Source organism: Sminthopsis crassicaudata, chromosome 4 (genome assembly GCF_048593235.1).
Source record: "Sminthopsis crassicaudata isolate SCR6 chromosome 4, ASM4859323v1, whole genome shotgun sequence".
NCBI classification, from domain to species: domain Eukaryota; kingdom Metazoa; phylum Chordata; class Mammalia; order Dasyuromorphia; family Dasyuridae; genus Sminthopsis; species Sminthopsis crassicaudata.
In genome coordinates this window covers 74,263,788-74,283,705 of record NC_133620.1, presented here as the reverse complement: position 1 = coordinate 74,283,705, position 19,918 = coordinate 74,263,788, and the positions used below count along the sequence as shown (strand labels likewise).

The following is a 19,918-nucleotide window of genomic DNA, read 5'->3' as shown; positions in this document are numbered from 1 at the left end:
CCCCAGCCTCGGGGCGGGGGGGGGACATAATTATGTACAGTACAATTAACTGTCTAGTGTACCAGAATATCTATACAGTATACATTGTATTTCTGTGTTTTGAATTGGTTTATTTGATGTTTAATGATTTTGGTATTTTATGTGGTGATTTCTAATCATGGGGAGTTTCATATAAAGAATTCCTGTCTTAAAAGGCAAAAACTTGTGCTAGAAATAAAGATTATTGTTTTATAAATTCTTGTAAAGCTTATGAAAAGACAAGAAAAGCTGTGGGGTAAGGAGAATTTTGTAAAAGATAATTTCAGATAAGTATATTTCATTGCAGAAAAGAAAGAATAAGAAGGTGGACAATAGCACCAGGAAAAAGAAAAACAAAAATTTTATCCTAGATTAGGAGAAAGCTTATTAAATTTATATCCATTTTATCTATATTTAGTTGGTTTGACTCCAATTGATTCTCCATTCAGTTGAGAAGTGGAGGGTTTTTATTCATTTAGCATTTATCAAGCACCCATCATGTGTAAGTTGCTATGACAGGTACCATACAGAAGAAATAGAAGATCTTCTGTCCCTTGGGGCACTTATCCTAATATCTAGGAAGCTTTAGTGACAATAAATGGGTTTTGTGATAAATTTAAATTAGTAGAAAAAAGGAAGAGAAAATTTACTTCTTCACCCTATATAGCCAGTCATTTGTTAAGTCATATGACACAAAACCTCTCAGATCCATTAAGTAAGTCCACTACCATAATACAGATTATCTTCCTAACTGACTTTGCTGCATCCATCTTCTCCAGTGGATGTTTGTTGTCAGAATAATATTCTTGATATATAAATGTGATCATAATACTCCTTTGCTCAAAACTTTACAGTTGTTCCCTTTATATATTACTTGAATTTCCCTTAGTTTGGCATTAAAGGTCCTCCACAATCTGATACCCCCTCCATTTGTAGTCTTATCTCATACCCTCCATTCTCTAATGAAACTGGGAGTTTTGCTACCTCCATGTCTCTACACTGTTTTCTGCCCTTCTGTACATTTACTCTTGCCATTATGCATATGCCTTCCATCCGTGTCTACCTGATCTATGTGATCTACTTGATATAAGTTCTGCAACTTCTCCACAAAAGCTTTTCCAACATTTTGTCCCTCAAGTTTCACAAAGCATTTGGTCCACACCTTACATTTAAATATAATTTGTATTATAGTTATTTTATTTATGTGTCATACTGTGAGTGCTATGAAGACTGTCTTTGTATCTCTTCCTCAGCACTTACAATATAGTTAAATGCTTAATAAATGTGTGTGTGTGTGTGTGTGTGTGTGTGTGTGTGTGTGTGTGTGTGTGTGTGGTGTACACACACATAGAAGTTACTAAAGGAAAAACAGTAAGGCGATTTTTTTTTTTTTTTTTTTTTTTTTTTTTTTTTTTTGAGGCTGGGGTTTAAGTGACTTGCCCAGGGGTCACACAGCTAGGAAGTGTTAAGTGTCTGAGACCAGATTTGAACTCGGGTCCTCCTGAATTCAGAGCTGGTGCTCTATCCACTGTGCCACCTAGCTGCCCCAGTGAGGAGAATTTTATACTCAAAATCAGATAGAACAGACCAGCAAACTGATAAGATAATGAGATAGAAAGGGAATTAGGAGGACAAGGTATAGGACAGGAAAGGTGGTAAAGAAGATAGGATTTGAGAAGGAGCTGATAGAAGTCAGCCATAACAAGGGGAGGAGGTGCAGCTCTGAGCCCTGCCTCACTCTCCAAGCACCCCTTTTCCTCATAAGTGGGTGAAAAGAATAGTGGTAGTTCTATTTATGAAGCACTTTTTGATAAGAATCAAATTCTCTTTCTTAATATGTACTGTCCAAATGAGCATTATTCAAGTAGTGAAACTATAGCTGATTTCCAGAAGCAACTTCTTCTTTTTCTTGTTCCTACAGAGCTGCGACTCGTTGTAATAAAGGTATAGAAGTCTTGTTTGCAGTAGCCCTAGAACACTTTGTCCTTGTAGTTGTGAGAGTTTTGAGGGGTCCTACCCCAGCTGATGAAACAGCAAAGAAAATTCGATACCTGATTCACTGTCAGTGGTGTGAAGAGAGGATTTTTCAAAAGGATGGTAATATGGTAGAAGGTAAATAAGACTTTTAATTTCCCGTATAATTTGTAAATAAGTACTAACTGTACCCTTAACTTAAACATATTATTGAACTTTGAAGGAAGCCAGGAGGCAGAGAAGGAGAGATTTCCAGTATAGAAGACAGCCAATGAAAATGGACAGAGTCCAGAGGCAGAATGTCTTGTCTAAGGAACACCAAAGCCACTGTCATTTAGTCTCGCTGTGTGTGAGAGATAAATAAGACATAAAAACACTGGAAACATAAGAGGAAACCAGGTTATGTGGGCTTTTAAAAAGCCCAATAAGATTTTATATTTGAACTCTGAAGTGATAGGAAATTCAGTGAATGGGGATTGACAGTCAGATCTGCAATTTAAGAAGATGAATTTGACATTTCATTTTGGAGGATGGACTGGAATGGGACAGACAAACCCACTAGCAATAGTCCCAGCATGAGCTACTGAGTTCCCACTCAATGGTGGTAGCGGTGTCAGAGGAGAAAAGTGGGTATATATTAGAGATATTATGGAGGTAAAATGAACAAGATTTAAGAAACAAATTGAATAGGGAGCAGAGAGGGAGAAAAAGTAAGGATTTGAAGATGAACTAAATTGTGAGTCTAAGTGACTGGTAACATGGTGGTCCTCTAGAGAAGAATTAGAAGTTTGAGAAAATTAGCCCAGCTATATTGCTAGTAAGTGTCTGAGGCAAGATTTAAACCCAGGACTTCCTGACTTCCAAGTCCAGCACATTATCTGGTTGTTTATTTATTTGTTTTTGCTGAGGCAATTGGGATTAAATGACTTGCCCAGGACCACACAGCTAGTAAATATTAACTGTTTGAGGCTGTATTTAAACTCGGGTCCTCCTGACACCAAGGCCATTTCTCTATCCACTGTGCTACCTAGCTGCCCCAAGTCCAGCACATTATCCACATTGCTATGTTCACTTTTTTAAAATAATTTTCTTCTGTTTTGTAACTGGGAAAATAAAAAATTTTTTAAATTGAGAAAGTAAACCTCCCTTTGAAAAAATGGAGATATTGGCTACAGCACATACTCTCAGACTCAGTTAATGTGCTGGTTAGTGTATGACCAAATTGTTATAAAGAATGACTCATGGAGTAGATGAAGAATGTATTTTAAAACAGAGAGGATATAGATATAAGAGGTGTCAAAAAGTTAAAATTTATATCATCTGTGTAAGAAAATTCTCTCTTCTCCTTCAAGTGCTACTGCTATGCTTGAGTCAGTATTCCTACTTGGAACATTTCCTGGCTGCTGTTGGCCTAGAACTGGAAGACTTAAGAGCAGGATTATAAGGAGAAGCATAGTGTTAGGGGATGGGGTGAGAAGAGATGGACCCATGTGCTCAGGCGCCATGTCTCACCTGAAATAGCTTCAAGAGCTTTGGCTCTCCTAAAGTAAAGTAGAAGATGCCAAACTTAGCTACCAGTTTGCCATGGATCCCCACACCAGCAGTAAAGCTGGTCCAGTCTCTTCGCAGGGCTTTCTAATCCAAAATACGCTCTGCTTAGACAAGCCCCTTTGCTATTATTGTACTGGTAAAGTCAGCCCATGGGATGGAGACTTTTTTCTGGAGGTAGTCTGTAGTGGTGTTTTGGATCTTCCAGCTCTTAACAAAAGCCATGTTTTTGTTCAAATGTGAGGGCATTTAAATTTACTTAATGCTCTTTGTCTTTTATCCCATCTTATCTTTCTTTTCCTTTTACAGAAAACCCATATAGACAGCTGCCCTGTGATTGTCACGGAAGCATGCCTGGAAAGACAGCAATAGAACTGGGTCCTTTGTGGTATGTATCTAAGAATAAAGTAATTTACACAGTTGTTGTCACAGCCAAGATGTAATTATGAAGGATAGGTATAGCCATCATGTTGACAAATTTTAAAACTAAACAAAACAAAATATGGCCACCTCTTTCTCTTTATACCTCAGCTATTAACAAATAGTATAATTTCTTTACCCTCCCTTGCTGCCATCAGTGCTAAAAGGTTATATAGTAGAAGAAAATAACCAAGTTCCCTGCCTAGAGTAACCAGGGGGGTACAATGGAGGAAGGGCCCAGTCTGCAGTGAGGAAGACATGTGCTTCAGATACTTATTAGTGGCTAAGTCACAGTTTCCTCATCTGTAAAATGGAGGTAATAGCACCTACCTCACAGGATTCTTGTAAGTATCCAATAAGGTAATTTAAAGTGCTCAGCATAGTGCCTGACATATAGCACTATATAAATGTTTTTTTATTATCATTATTCTTATAATGTATAAACGAGAGAATTAGTCTCTGAATAAATTGGAAATTGACTGCATATGTTAGGGTGAGGCTTTTAAAAACAAAATTATAAAACCAAAATGCACTTTTTAAAGGGTTCTCTCCCATCTCTGACACAGGAGTAGTGAAATGCATGTCACACGGTATAGTAGAATGGTTCTCGAAAGATCCAGGCTCCACGCCGACTCTCATTTCAGGGTCATCTCCTGCAAGTTACTTTTTTTTTCTGGCCTTCAGCCACAAGTGAAGCTGAGACTAAGCAGCCTGTAAAGTGTCTTCTCACACTGACATTTGCAAGACTGTGTGACATGTTGCAAAGAGGACATCAGCCTAAAGGCCAGTTCCTCTAGCATCTGTCAGACCCTATTCCCCTCTGTCCAATAATGTGGCAGGCTGCAGGAGATAGATTGCCTGAGGAGTTGAGAATCCATCTCATCTTCTTGCCCAGTCCACTGTTTCCCTGTGTGTCTTCAGACAGTCTTTACCTCCCTGTGCTTGCATTTCTTCATCTGTAAATTCAGGGGTCTTGAAGAACCCTGGAAAATGGAGGTATTTTGCAAACCTGAAAGCCCTGTTGAAGTGTGATTTGTCCCTAGTTCTGTCCTCTAGAACCAAGGAACAAAATTTAAATTCTTCTTTGATACAACCACCCTTCCAAAACTTAAACACAGCTGTCACATGTTCCCCAATTCTCTCCAGACTAAACCCCCATAAAAGCAGCAAGGAACAGAGGAAAGGGCAAGGTCTGAAATTCTGTGACCTGAATTGAACTCCTAATTTTTTTGCTAATTACCCATCGGATTTTGAACAAGTCATCCTGCCTCTGCATTAAGAGAGTTGTATGAGATGACGTACATCCCCTTCTAACTGTGCATGATCTTAATCCTTTCATATAGTCTTTTTTGAAGTATGGTTTTGAGGCCCTTCCCATCAGAATCATCCCACTCTCATTATGTTCTTACTTATCACTGTCATTTTAAAGCATTATGAAACAAAATATTCCAGATTTGGTCTCGTTGGAGCAGAATACAATGGCACAGTAACCCAAATTGTATTAAATATCCTACTTTATCAGTATAGACTAAAATCACATTAGTTTTTGTGACTGCCATGTTATATTTTTGACTCATTGAGTTTATATAGTTCATTAAAAAAAAAAAAAACAGGTCTTTTTCACGTATACTGTTGTATACCTGTGCAATACTACAATATGTTAATCACCTGAAATTTATTTTTTCAAGTATAGATAAGGGTTTTTTTATTTTTAATTATATAACTTTTTAAGACCAACCCACATTAATAATTCTTCCTTCCAAGTTCCACATCACTTAACTTGATATTTATCATAATGTTTGGTTTAGTAATATTTTCATGTATATTACATAAATTTAGTCTGAGCTCTAAAGGCAGAGGCTGTGTTTTATATTTCGTTATATCTTTCTCCAGTGTGCAAAAGAAGGACATTTTACATACAGCAGAAACATGAATTTCTTTTTCTTGACTAATCCCACTGGGATTTTTATTAAGCAGTTGAACTGACTTCATAAAAAACTAGCCTCATTAAAGCAAGTAAATTTAAAGTTGGATCATGAATTCTATTGAATATTAGCCTTCCCCAGCATCACATAATTATATACATTAGTCAATAGTTAAATAAATAGAGTCCTTTTCCTTTGAAGATTATATACATTTCTCAGGCTCAGTGTTCATTTTATTTTCTTTATTTGTCCAGGTCAGGTTCTCTCTTTAATACTGGATTCCTCCGAAGAATGCTGTTTGAAGCGGTTCAGCATGGTTTAGACGACATTCAGCCCCTAATAAAGACTTTAATCTGTGAGGCAGAGTGCACCACTCTAAAACAGTTTTCAATTCATGCACCTACAAGTCTCAATAAGCAAGGTGACTAAGGAAGTGACAGCACTCACCAAAAATAGTTTATCTTTATTGGAATCTTTTAATTTTATAATTTAAAAGTTATGTGATGCAATGAGCTAAAGTTTCAACTTTAATTTTATAATTTAAAAGTTATGTGATGCAATGAGCTAAAGTTTCAACTAAAGTTCCCTTTTCAGAATGAACAGATATCAAAAAGTACTACCTAATATTTTATGCTAGCAAATCTGAGAATTCAAAGGAAGTGGATGATTGTCTACAACAATGGTGTGTCAAACTCAAATAGAAACAGGGCCACTAACTAATCTTCAGGCCTGCAGATTGGCTTAGAAAACCATATGTTAGTATTATATTATCTATGTTCTGCCATATTTTTGAAGAAGAATTAATACCTATGCTGCAAATATTCTTTTGAGAAATATAGTTTCTTGTTTCAAGTCACCGTTGCTGAAGATCAGACTATCATAATCTATGTTCATGCTTAGTCGGGGAACAAAACATTGATAGCTTTAGTTGGTGGGTTACTTTAAATTAAAAGCTAATGGTCTTTTGTTAATTAACCCCATTTTCTGACTTGTTCAAGGTCCTAAGAGTAGTTTGACTGCAAATTTCCATAGGACTTTTTGGGTCTCATTCAAGTAATTTTAAAGTTGTTCATTCTTTTTTTCTATTTTATTCTATAAATGTGATCATGGTATAATTTGGCTAGGCCTGATTAAGAGCTCGAACTATCTCCACCTTTTCTTCTATCTATAAATTCAAAGATTATTCAGATAAAAATGAGGGTAGTTGGGGGAGGCCAGCATCATTGATTTCATATTTAATCTAATTTTTGTTGTCACTATTAATTTATAAAATATTTTATTCTTATTTGTTCTTTATCTTTTAGAGGAATGTGGTGTAGTTATTAAAACTCCAGATACTGGAACAGATTATTATGTTGTACATGGTATGTATTTATCCAAAAAATACAAAAAAGGCTTATTTTTATGGCATTGTATGCATTGAAAATACCTCATAGCAATTATATACTTATCTAATGATATTTAGAAGTATTAAAGGAGACAAAAGTGCCTTTCAAAGCAAAGAAAGATGTAATTTTCTTAGCAAGGTTTCAGCTAAGAATGTGATTGTATTCTAGTTATTTAAATAGGAGTTTTATATGTAGACTGTAATAACTCTAAATGTGAGCACATAATTGATCAAAATACCATATTCCACAGTTTTGAGAATTTTTAGTATTCCTGTATGCTAATTAACTAAGTTGCATGTCCATATTTATTTTAGGCAATGCAAGTTTTTTGGAATGTTCAGATTTAATTATCTTACCAGATTTCTCTTTTTAATGAACTACATGCAGCTTTTCATTACCTCAAACTTTAGGCTTTAAAATGGTTTTTGGATATATGCTCTTAAAAAATATAGAGAAAAGTGTTTATTATTTTCCTGAAAGAAAATAGTACAAAGGCAGCTAGGTGATGCAGTAGATAGAGCACTGGCCCTAGAGTCTGGAGGACCTGATTTCAAATCCAGCCTCCAGGACTTGATATTTAGTATTTTAGTATTGTATGATCCTGGGGAAATGCCTCGTCAAAAGTGGGGTGTGGGTGTGTGGGTGTGAGTACTAAAAACTAGATGGTGAGAGATCAGATTTGGTTTTGTGGGGCTGTGTGTGTGTGATTTTTTTTTTTTTCTTTTAGTGATATCAAGCCACATTTTAACCAGTGCTAAATGGTTTTGTTGATGACTGTTTTACAATATAGTATCTTCTAAGTAGTCTAATTAATATAGCACTAAATCTGTAAATTATTCTTGAAAATATTTTGATCTCTTTTATGTTGTAATAGCTCAGCCACAAGCACTGAATATTCAGGAAGTATATTTCATTATTTGTCCTCTGCATCCAGCATTAGGCATTATATTTAATATTAATTCAACACAATTTAGATCATAACAGTGGATGCATTTTTCTTTTACTTATTCTAAGCCTTGGGTATTTTTGCAAATTTATTTTTTGGAAAATCTGTCACCAAACAAGTTTTATTGATGTTATTCTTTTTATTATACTGTACTATGAAAGATAAAAAATAGATTTAAGATAGCATACCTACTAGAGAGTTCCTATTCTGTGATTTAATTCTCACTTTGTACCTATTTGGAAAAAGAAACATGAAGCATTCAGTAGTAAATGATATAGAGAACTTTATATTATCTCATTTGTTCATAAGATTGACCCTGTGAAGAATGGCCATTTTTGTTCCCATTTCGCTTATGAGGAAACTAAGTGCTAGAACTTAGGTCATTTGTCCATTTAGTATAGGGAATTAAGTTACAGTATCCAACCTTGGGGGCAGCTAGGTGGCACAGTGCTGTTTAGGGCACCAGCCCAGCAGTCAGGAGGACCTGAGTTTGAATTTGGACTTGTGTCGAACTTAAGTTATTAGCTGTGTGACTACAGACAAGTCACTTAACCCATATTGCCTTACAAAAACAAAATATCCAGTCTTAAGCCAAGTCTCTTAAGACTCTTGAATCCAGCAATTTAATATAAATAGTACATTATTAGTATCTCCTAAAGAAGTTATTGAATTAATTTTTTCTTACATGACTTTAAGGAATTTTAAAAGGGGCAAATTTAAAACAAAGGCTTAATTAGCACAACAAAAATAAATCTTTCTTGTTTAAAGCACTGTACTTATTTTTCAAGGTCTTTTATAAACATATTGTTGTCTATGTCTTTAAAGAAGATAGACCAGTGTTTCTATATTTCAGGAAAGAGAAAAAGTAATGAAATATGCAGAAATGCTACCAAGAAACAAAAGGCTGAGGTGAATGCGGAACATCCTCCCTTCTACTACAACATCCACAGACACAGCATTAAGGGGATGAACATGCCAAAGTAAGACCTTAGGCTGCCCCAGGGAGCCCAGTCATGGGCCTGGTTTGGGAAGCCCCCTCTCACCTCGCTTTTCTTTTCGGCAGGTTAAATAAGTTTCTGCAGTATCTCTCCCAAGCGGGCTTCCGGGTCAGCCGCACCCACTTCGACCCCATGGGCGTGCGGACAGACGCCCCACTGAGCCAGTTCAAAGCCATCCTGATGAAGTACAGCATGCCCACCTACACAGGGGGACAGTCGGAGGGCCACATGCAGTCAACAGCTGAGGATGCGAGAACAGATTCCATCCCTATGTCTGTAGATGGCAGGGCTGACGAGGCCGTGGGGAATGAGAAATCCAGTAATGAAAGTTTGTTCCCAGATGTCCTGACAGACGACTGGAGAGCTCCTGTTGTGTGATTTAATTCCTGTGATGTAACAAATATAAAACATTCATATTTTTATATGGAAACCTTAACAGTTTGTAATTGGTTTCTAAGTTGATTTGGAGAGCTGTGCATTGAAACTTTTCTTATTCTAAAGGAGACAGTTTCAGAATATTACAGATGTTTCATGTGATGCAGATTTTGCAGTTGATGTCACCCCTCTGGTTAAATAACTTGGAAGAGTTTCATAGTTGACAGTTGGGTACTTTTGAAATATTTTCAATTGTACATTACCACTTGAGCCTATTTACCATGTTTGTGGTAAATAACATTTTTATAGGGCAGAGAGGGGGAGCCAGAAGCCTTTAAATATTACCATGACCTTGAGCTTACAAGTGTTTCTTCTGGACCTACATTGTATTTCACAATTAAGTAGCTAAAAGTATTGGCACTGCACATTGCAGCCCTACTAACTAAGTGTCAGTCGGATATCTATCAGTGCCAAAGGTACAAATGACAGATATTTTACAAATGAAAGAGGGATTGGTGTGCAGCAAAGTTTTCTTACACATTTGAGGCCTTTTTATTATATTGTAATCTAGCAGACACCAGACTTAGACATGTAATAGAACAACAGGTGAATTATCTTACTGCCTCATGCACTGCATAAACACATTAATCTGTTGTGATCTGCCTTTATGAAGTATAATATATAATCTCATGAAGTGATTTTTCATTTTCAGTGTTAAGTATTCTATAAAAGGCATTTTTATATAAGCATCAAAGAGTAAAAAGACTAAAAATAGATTTAGAAAAAAAAATTTCTCTACCATATCAAAAGTATTTGGAGCAAAAAAGCTTTCGAATTTGCTTTTTTGATCTTATTTTATCCTTTTAAATGATTGAGTTACTTCTAAGAGAATATTAATGTTTTACTTTTGAAAGCTTAGGACCATTAACTTTATTTCACAAGTTGTTATAAAATTGCAAGCCTCTTCCCTCTTTTTTGAAGGTTACTGAAATATTTTTTTCACCAACATTTTTTAAAATACCCCAAAATATTAGAGCTTGCTTTAAGAGGAACATTGGGAAGTGAGGAGGAGGATGAAGAGGGCATCATTAGGAGGAAGAAAGAGGCCAGACTTGTGATTTTACTGGTAAAGGGGATTCTTGGTGGGAAAACTCTCCCCCCACAAAGTCAGGTGTACAACTGCTTATATGAGAGCTGCTTTTGGCACTAAAGTATTAAATGAATTCATTAAGGTTATGTAGCCAAAATGTATGGTGGTGGCCAAACTTGAGCCCTGTGCTCCATCTACTGTGTCACCCTCTCATAAATCAGCTAAATAGATTAAATATAATTCTTCAGTTTATTTCAGAGAAAATCCAGTGATAGCTTCTGACTTAGAACTTAGACTTCACATATTTTCAAATGCGTTGTTCTTTTTCCAAGTTCTCAAAGTTGTCATACTGAATGAAGTCATTTCACTATGCAAAAACAGTTAATTCTCATTTTGCAAGCCCATTTTTTTTTTCTCAAGTGTTAGCTTCAGTTTATATTGACAATGATTGGGTTTTCAAATGGTTGTAAGGAATTATGGAATATCTTTATAATTCCTTAAAGCTTGTTCAAGAAAAAAAAAAAAGGTCCAATCAACTACAGCTTGGGGAAAAAACAATATATTGATAAGTATAAACACTAATACATAATTACCTAGTAGGTATTTGCAGGTTATAATGCTATATGCTGTGGCATTCTCTAAGAACTCTCATGATCTCTTTAATGAACGCTCATGATAGATTGAGCTATCACCTGTACTGAATGAATGCCACATCAGTATATGCTGGAATTCACATCTTCCTCCATTCCCACACTGTCATCTCAAATCCAGTGAGATGACACTTCTTCCTCAAACCCAACTACTCCAGCCACAACTAATATTCCACTGTCTATAATATGTCAGTCTTCAACTGGTGAAACTTTAACTATACCTAACTACTTACTCTTTTATATCCAATTTAGCCACCAAGCTTAGTTTCATCTTCCTACTTTGAGCATTTACTTTTTACTGAATTACAGGATTATAAAGGAACTTAATATAACCATCTAGGCTATCTATACAAAAAAGGATCCTTTCTACAACCTATCCAGTAAACTGCGTAGAATTCCTGGAATACTCCAAGAATCCAGTGCTTCCCTAAATAGCTTATTTCTCCTTGAAGAAGTTCTCTCTAAAATTGCTTCTAACTCCCACCCTTTGTTTCTGAGTCTCTCTCGAGTCAGCATTGGGTCACATAAAACATTCCCAACTTTTTCAGGCTAAAAAAAACCATTCAATTCCTTCCATTTGCATCAGGTTGCTCTACTCTGGATGCAGGGTCCATGGGATATTCAGGAAGAAGCAGCATCTCTGGTATGAGGGTTTGCTGAGTCCTTCTCAGAACCACTTCTTGTCCTTGGGTATCACACCCTGGTAAAACTGTCTTAGTAGGTGAACCGAAGTAGGGGTTGAGGGGGTATCTGTGGGAATTAGGGGGAGATCCACCTTAAGTATATGAAAACTCCCCTCAGCAGAATAAGTAGATGAGAATGGAAGGCAGCTGAAGCTGTGGAGCATGTAAAGCTTGGGCAGATATCACAGGTACCATAGTAGTCCGGTGTATTTCAGGTCATTGTCAGTTGTCTTCCTTGACTTTTGTCCTACCACTGGATTTCAGTAATTGGGAGAGAGCAAGGCTGATGACTTTGTATAACTCTGCCCACAAAAGACAAATGCTAAGCTGCATTTTCTAAGATGTAGTACCCAGAACCAAACACAGTATTTCAAATGTGTTCTGACTCATTGAAAAACCTCCAAATCTTTTCTCATCAACTTTTTACTGGATTACGTTTTTTGGAATCTACATGTATATCACGATATTTGTTCTTAGGGTTTACCTTGGAAAGGCAGTGTAAAGGGCTGAAACTCGAGTTAATGCACTGAGAACAGACAACCGAGCACTTAAGGCTAATTACCCATTGTTCAATGCTTGGAAAATGGCCCTTCCCACCATCCTGTGCTGGCCCAATTGTTTGGTGTATAAAGAGAATTGTAGGAGAGACTAGGGGCTGGAGGGAGACTAGCCAGAGTCACTTCTGTGCAGGAGAACGAAGAGGTGAGGTCGCTGAGATCCTACATGTCCATTCTCTTCTACTGCTAAAGAACAAGAATAAAGACAAATGACTTGGGCTTATCCTGACTCTGGCTGATTCTAAGGTATTCGGGGTGTTAACGGGGTCATCATGCGACAGGATTACATAGTGTATGAAATTACAGGTCTTAACCGCCTCTTCCGGCCCCTAATCACCTTAGCCATCTTGGTCCACTGACCTGGTCTATCATGATTGTTTTGGATCCTGCCATCCAAGGTTACTTATCTCTCTCAGTTGTCATCTGAGAACAACTTTAAGCTATTGATAGGAACTAAACCTTCAGTTTTATTGGAGATTCCCTGTGCTAGTGCAGGTTAGTACCTTCTGTGCACTCTATAGTCTTGGCGATATATAAAGATTAAGCGAGTTTACTTAAGGTCATTTGTCCAGTGAATATCCGAGACAAGACTTGAAACAAGATCTTCCTGACTCTGAGGCCTGCACTATCCAACTAACCACAGCTCTGTCTTGAGTGATTGATAAGGATGTTCAGTAACATTGTTGAATAGTCCCACAGATTCTCAGAACATCCCACTAAAAAGATCTTTATGAACAATTTAATGACTCCCCTTCTCTTGCTTCAAGCAGTACAGTCACATATGGTGAGATAAGGAAGTATTAAAATTTATTATTATTTATGACTCTCAATTTTCATTCTTTTCTCTGCATCTTTTGACACTCTGGATCACCCTCTTCTCCCTTTTTCTTTTTAAATTTTTATTTTTTATTTTTTCCCCACCCTCTTTGATTTCTCTTTAGGTTTTCAGGACACGACTGTTGCCCTTATTAGACCACTTCTTAGTCGGCTTTTCTGTATCCTTATGCAGGTCAAGCAGGATAACCAGGTCCCATGGGGCTCTGTCTTGGGCTTTCTTTTTCCCCTGTGGTTTCATTCAGTGATCTCATCAGCCCTCATGGATCTAATTACCATCTCTATGCTGATGATTTTCTAACCTACCTATCCTAACTTCCCGGCTACTTTCTTACTTTCACCTGCCTTTTAGACATTTCAAATGATATCCAGAAGACAGTATGTCCATCATTGAATTTATTCTTCCCCTAAAACACTCCCTTATTATTATAGGGCAATTCCATCCCCCTGGTTGCATAGGCTCAGAGCCTAGGTAGTATCCTCAACCCCTTATATCCAAAGTCTGCTGACTTTACCTTTGCAATATCTCAAATACACATCCTTCTTCCCTATGCAGCTGCCACCATCCTAGTACAGGCTGACATCCCCAGCATTTAGCACAATCCTAGCATACACTAGGCACCTAATAAATGTTTATTGACTGCATGAAATGAAGAATGACTGGGGGCAGCTAGTTGGTGCAAAGAATAGAGCACCAGCCCTGAAATCAGGAGGACCCGAGTTCAAATCTGGTCTCAGACACTTAACATGTCCTAGATGTGTGACCCTCGGCAAGTCACTTAATCCCAATTGCCTCAGCAAAAAAAAAAAAAATTATGAAAAACTATTCTTGATATGCAACCATTTAACAAATACACCATTATTTAACCCACGTCCCCATTTTTTCTACAAGAAAAAAAGCACAAGTTGATTAAATGTTTTAATAAATCTAGGTAAGCCATCTATATCATTTCCCTGAAGCATTAATTCATAAATAACTGTCAAAAAAAAAAGGAAATAAAGTTAGTCTGGACCTGATCTTGATAAAATTACACTAGCTCTTTGTGATCACTTTTTTTTATTATTAAAGCTTTTTTATTTCCAAAACATGCATAATTTTCAACATTCACCCTCGTAAAATATTGTGTTCCAAATTTTTCCCTCCCTTCCCACCCTCTCCCCTAGATGGCAAGTAATATATTAATATGTGCAATTCTTCCATACGTATTTCCACAAATATGCTGCACAAGAAAAATCAGATCAAAAAGGGAAAAAAAATGAGAAAGAAAATAAAAAGCAAGCAAACAACAAAGTGAAAATGCTATGTTGTGATCCACACTTAGTCCCACAGTCGTCTCTTGCAGATGGCTTTCTTCATCACAAGTCCATTGGAACTGGCTTGAATCATCTCACTGTTGAAGAGAGCCACATCCATCAGAATACATCCTCATACAGTAATGTTGTTGAAGTATATAGTGATCTTCTGGTTCTGCTCATTTCACTCAGCATCAGTTCATGTAAGTCTCTCCAAGCCTCTCTGTATTCATTCTGCTGGTCATTTCTTACAGAACAATAACATTTCATATCATTCATATACCATAATTTACCCAACCATTCTCCAATTGATGGACATCCATTCATCTTCCAGTTTCTGGCCACTACAAAGGGAGCTGCCACAAACATTTTTGCACACACAGGTCCCTTTCCTTCCTTTAAGATCTCTTTGGGATATAAGCCCAGTAGTAACACTGCTGGGTCAAAGGACATGCACAGTTTGATAACCTTTTGGGTATAGTTCCCCGATTGTTCTCCAGAATGGTTGGATCTGTTCACGACTCTTAACATATTATCTTATTTCCCACATCCCCTCCAACCTTTTTCATTATCTTTTCCTGTTATTTTAGCTAATCTGAAAGGTGTGTAATGGTACTTCAGAGTTGTTCATTTGCATTTTTCTGATGTGATCACTTTCTTTAGTATATATTCACTAACAATTTTTTCACCAATAATGTCCTACAATTTTGCCAAAGTTTTAAAATCAAGCTGCTTATATCATCATTTATTGCTTCCACTCATTAAGAAAAAATTTTTGAGTCATTGGCCTAAGGCAAGCCTGAACTATATCCATATTTTTCCATATTGCTGTCAGTGTCTCAGCCACCTCAGCTGTCAGTTCTGAACACGGAGATATGATTCATGTGACCTAAGGGTCCATTAAGAATTCTTATCATCTTACTTCAACCTTCTATTTGCCATTTTTGTTCTTTCTTTTCTAGTCCATAAGTCTTTTTTCTTATCAGGACACAAAAGCAACTTAGGAATTAAATAGCTTTATCTTCTTTGTGGTCTTATCCCTTTTTGTTCCTACTCTATGCCAATATAATTTACAACTTTTCATTGTAGGCTTTTCCTCACAATGTGGAATACTATGCAGTTCTGAGCACATTTTGGGAAGGACGTTTTCAAACTGGAGAATGGGCTAAGGTAGGCAACCAAATTGAGTTAATGCTATATGAGAGAAGTTCAGTGTTCAAAGTTGGAGAGAAAATTCAGATAGGAAAACTGAAATATCACTTATATCACATTATTTCTCTGCCCAGAATACTTAAGTGGCTCACCATAGTAAATAGGACAGAATTCAAATTTATTGCTCTTGATCCAACACACTATATGCAATCTGACCCTCCAATTTTCTTTTCTCATTACTCCCCTTATACAAATCCTGAACGTAGCCAAAATATTCCCTACAAAAGTAACCAATGATACTGACAAACTGACCTCTCTGACTTCCTTTAAAATCCCATCTTCTACCCAAGACTTCTGAATTCTGGTGTCTTCCGTCTTTTAATTATTTCCTACTTATCCTCTATGTAGCCTTGTATTTGTAAGCGCAGAAGAGCCTTTGCTTACATTCCCTGTCTGAAATTAACAGTACACCTACTTTTCCCCCATCCCTATGATCCATACCATCCTTCAGAAAAGCTCAAATCTTCTATTAAATTCAGCTTTTAGAACAAGACCATATATATAACATTTTCATTTGCCCAATTCTTTCAAAACATGTTCCCTGCCCTCAGAATTCTATAGGTCTATTTAACCAGTATTTGACTTGTGAAAATCTGGGCTAATTATAAAGTGGGTGTTTTAATATTTGATACACTAAAGATTTAAGATCGACATTAATTTCATTATCTGTAAAATGAGGAATTGGATTAAATGATCTCCTTTCTCTAAATTCCATTGTCCAGGGAGAAATATTAAGGGGTTTACAATGTCGAACTAGGGCAGCTAGATGTGCAATGAATAGAGCACCAGCCCTGAAGTCAGGAGGACCTGAGTTCAAATCTGGTCTCAGACACAACACTTCCTAGTGACCTGGGCAAGTCATTTAACCCCAATTGCCTCAGCAAAAAAAAAAAAAAAAAAAAAAAAAAAGAAAAAAAAAAAGAAAAGAAAATATCAAACTAACATTTTGATAGGAAATCATTTCAGTGGAAACTAGAAATCTACAGTTTAGTATGTTTAAACTGATAAAACTACATTCATCCAGAGAGAGTTAAGTTGGAATCCACATCATGTAAAGGAAAGCCACTTTCCATCTTGTTTCTTTCTTACCTCATTACTTCTGCTAATTTTTCTTTCCTACTCAAAATCTATCTCAAATTTGATTTGCTTCACAAGAGGAGAAATGGGGCTTATTGAATTAAAACACTGAAGCGTATCGAGGCAATGTCAAAAAGGGAGAGTCTGGAAGGTAGAAATTATAGAATGGACCTTACCAATGTAAAGTTGACTACTCTGAAGTTTTTAAAAAGAAAATAATGCCTGAAGTATAGATCTAATATTCACGAACAGCATCTAGAGGCTCTTGATTCCTATAAGAATTTATAATTCTCATTTATATTCCACAATGGACACACTACTTGGGAGAGTCAAACATCTTTGGCAATCATGTCTACCTGTTTTATACTTCACTTGATAAATTATGAAAAAGACATGTTATCTCTAACTCTTCCACACAATCTTTGGAAAAGGTGGCAAGGCATTTATTTGTATTGAATACTTTTTAAAATGATGTACTGAATACATCAGTATACCTCTTTTTTTTTTTTTAAAGAGGCAATTGTGATACTAAAATGTGGTCTGTTATTGTATATAATTTTCAAAAGCTGCTTTCAATGAATATAGATTATTCTTAAATATTATAGAAATGGTAAAGTTGAACTATAGGAATCAGTGACTATTACTTTCTCCGTTGTCTTTTTTGTTTTTGTTAATAAGGTCTTTGGTTTTTTTCCAAATGTTTGGTATTGAAGCATCACATGTGGACACCCAACTTTGAGGACTCCTACAAATTACTTTCTTACATCTGATAGTTTCCCTTATTTATCTGACTTTTAGCCTGGAATTTACTTGTTCATAAGATCATAAATCTAGAACTCAGTCCCAAGATTACAGATAAGAACTAGAAAGGACCTTAAGGATTCTCAACTAAAATTCCCCCTTATTTTCTAGTTGAGGACACCGGCATAGAAATGATGTACACAGCCCGAAAACTAGGGTCTGAGATTTGAACCCAGGTTTTGCCAACTCCACATCCTGTCCAGGAACCCCCAAAATAAACTAGTCCAATCCCATCATTTTACAAATGAGAAAACCCATTTGTAATGAGGGTTACCACTGTATGCCCAAGGTCACATGGGGTGTAAGTGGTGGGATTTGAATTTTGCTCCTTATTATGGATAAGCTATACAAAGAGAATTGCATTCTTAATGCCTTTTTCTGTCATCAATGGAGACTGTAGCCACATAAACTAATTTTCATAAAATAACTGAGGTTTTCCACACCTAAATAGCTTCTAAAACATTCTCATAATTCTTGCTTTTAAAGACTATACGATATAACTTTAAGAATTCTTATTACTATGAAGAGCTGGCATCATAGTACACTACTGAGATGCCCTTGAGATGATTCTCTTCCCCATGGATGGAAGTATAGGAGTTAGGGCTTAGTTTTGTCGGTGATATCCTAGAGGCAGAAACATTTGTTAAGCAAAAACTTCCCTAAGGAAAAGATGAAAGAAATAAATTTTTATTCAAGTTGGTATTACAGAATTATGCTTATCTCTTAAGCAAATGAAAATTCTCAAAAGATTTCAGACTCCAACAGAAAACAGAAACGGCAGAATTGTTGTCAATCATGAAGTGATTATTAAAACCATCTTGTGAAGAGAACTAGTGTAGTTACTAATGTTTATTAACTTATTATTGATGTGATGGGAAAGCCTCAAATTGTGGTGCTATAGATAAACCATTACCAGCGGTCTTTCTGCAGAATGGCAAACACATGCTATTTAATCTCTTGGTTTTTTCCAAGCAAATCCTGAGCCCTCTGAAGCTTCGTAGACTGCAGCTAACATGGTCTCTGCACACACATAGGCCGGTTCTCTGCTTATACTCAAATCCTTTCTCAACTTGGCAATATCTGACAAGTTTGTGCCCTTCCATAGCTGAGAATTCAGCATCACTGCCATATCACACTCCAATATCAGAGGCTTTAGTGGAGTTCTAATAATCTGACCACTAGTCTATTTATGGGAATTTAAGCAAAGAAACCAGATGATTGTTAAGAATGATTTTCTGAATATCATTTATTATTTTATATTGATTCTAAAGAATTTCATAGATATTTTATATAGATTTTACATTTTTAAAATTTTTATTTATATAACAAGTATGTAACATATTTTAAAATTTAAAGAATTTTATATAGATATTTTATATCCATTTTAAGGAGGCATCCAAATTCAAGCTGGAAAAATTGACGGGAAAGGGGATGGATATGGAGGGACTGGATGGGGATGAGAGAGTGGGTAGAAGAGCATCCAGAAGAGTTAACAGTTCATCTTTAACATTCAACCTTTACAAGTATATTTTACTGAGGGGAAGCTAAGTTGTATAGTGGGATGGAGCGCTGGCTCTGGAGTCAGGACTGAAGTTCAAATTCCACCTTAAAAAATTAGATACTTTACTGTGCGCTCCTGGGAAAATTCTTTAACTCCAATTACCTCACCAAAAACCAAGTATATTTGACTGACAAATTCTTAAATACTTAAGTTCTATATTAAGTATGCAAATGTACACACATTTCTTAGGCTACTTTTTCTCTGTTGTACAATGTGTTGGTGACAGTAGGCATTAAAAATACTGCTTGGTTCAAGTATTTATTAAATAAATGTACAACATATGCAAAGGACTAAGGAAGATTAAAAACATAAATAAATGGACCAAACCCTTGAGGAAGTTGAATACCATGACTGCAGCTGAATGATTTACATCACTACGTTAAAAACTTGAAACTTCTATAATGCAGTAATAATGGCTTTCATTCCAATGGCACTTTACAATTATCAAATGCTTTCACATGACTTCATCTGACACACAGTCGTGTGCCACAGGCAAGAACACAACAGAAAAATGAAGTGACTTGCCTAAATACTGGCTAATAAATGGATGCAGGATTTAAGTCAAAGG

General features: G+C 36.2%; 1 protein-coding gene across 2 annotated transcripts in view; it reads left to right on the top strand.

Moving 5' to 3' along the window:
* TRMT1L (tRNA methyltransferase 1L) overlaps positions 1-9,653 on the top strand; it is a 90,753-nt gene extending 81,100 nt beyond the window's left edge. For both annotated transcript variants that reach the window (XM_074308587.1, XM_074308589.1), the window contains 6 exons: positions 1,940-2,130; positions 3,850-3,928; positions 6,140-6,306; positions 7,190-7,249; positions 9,073-9,199; positions 9,283-9,653. In XM_074308587.1, coding sequence (XP_074164688.1) covers positions 1,940-2,130; positions 3,850-3,928; positions 6,140-6,306; positions 7,190-7,249; positions 9,073-9,199; positions 9,283-9,595 — 937 coding nt within the window. In that variant the 3' untranslated portion in view covers positions 9,596-9,653. The remainder of the gene's footprint in view (positions 1-1,939; positions 2,131-3,849; positions 3,929-6,139; positions 6,307-7,189; positions 7,250-9,072; positions 9,200-9,282) is intronic.
* Positions 9,654-19,918: the final 10,265 nt, after the last annotated feature.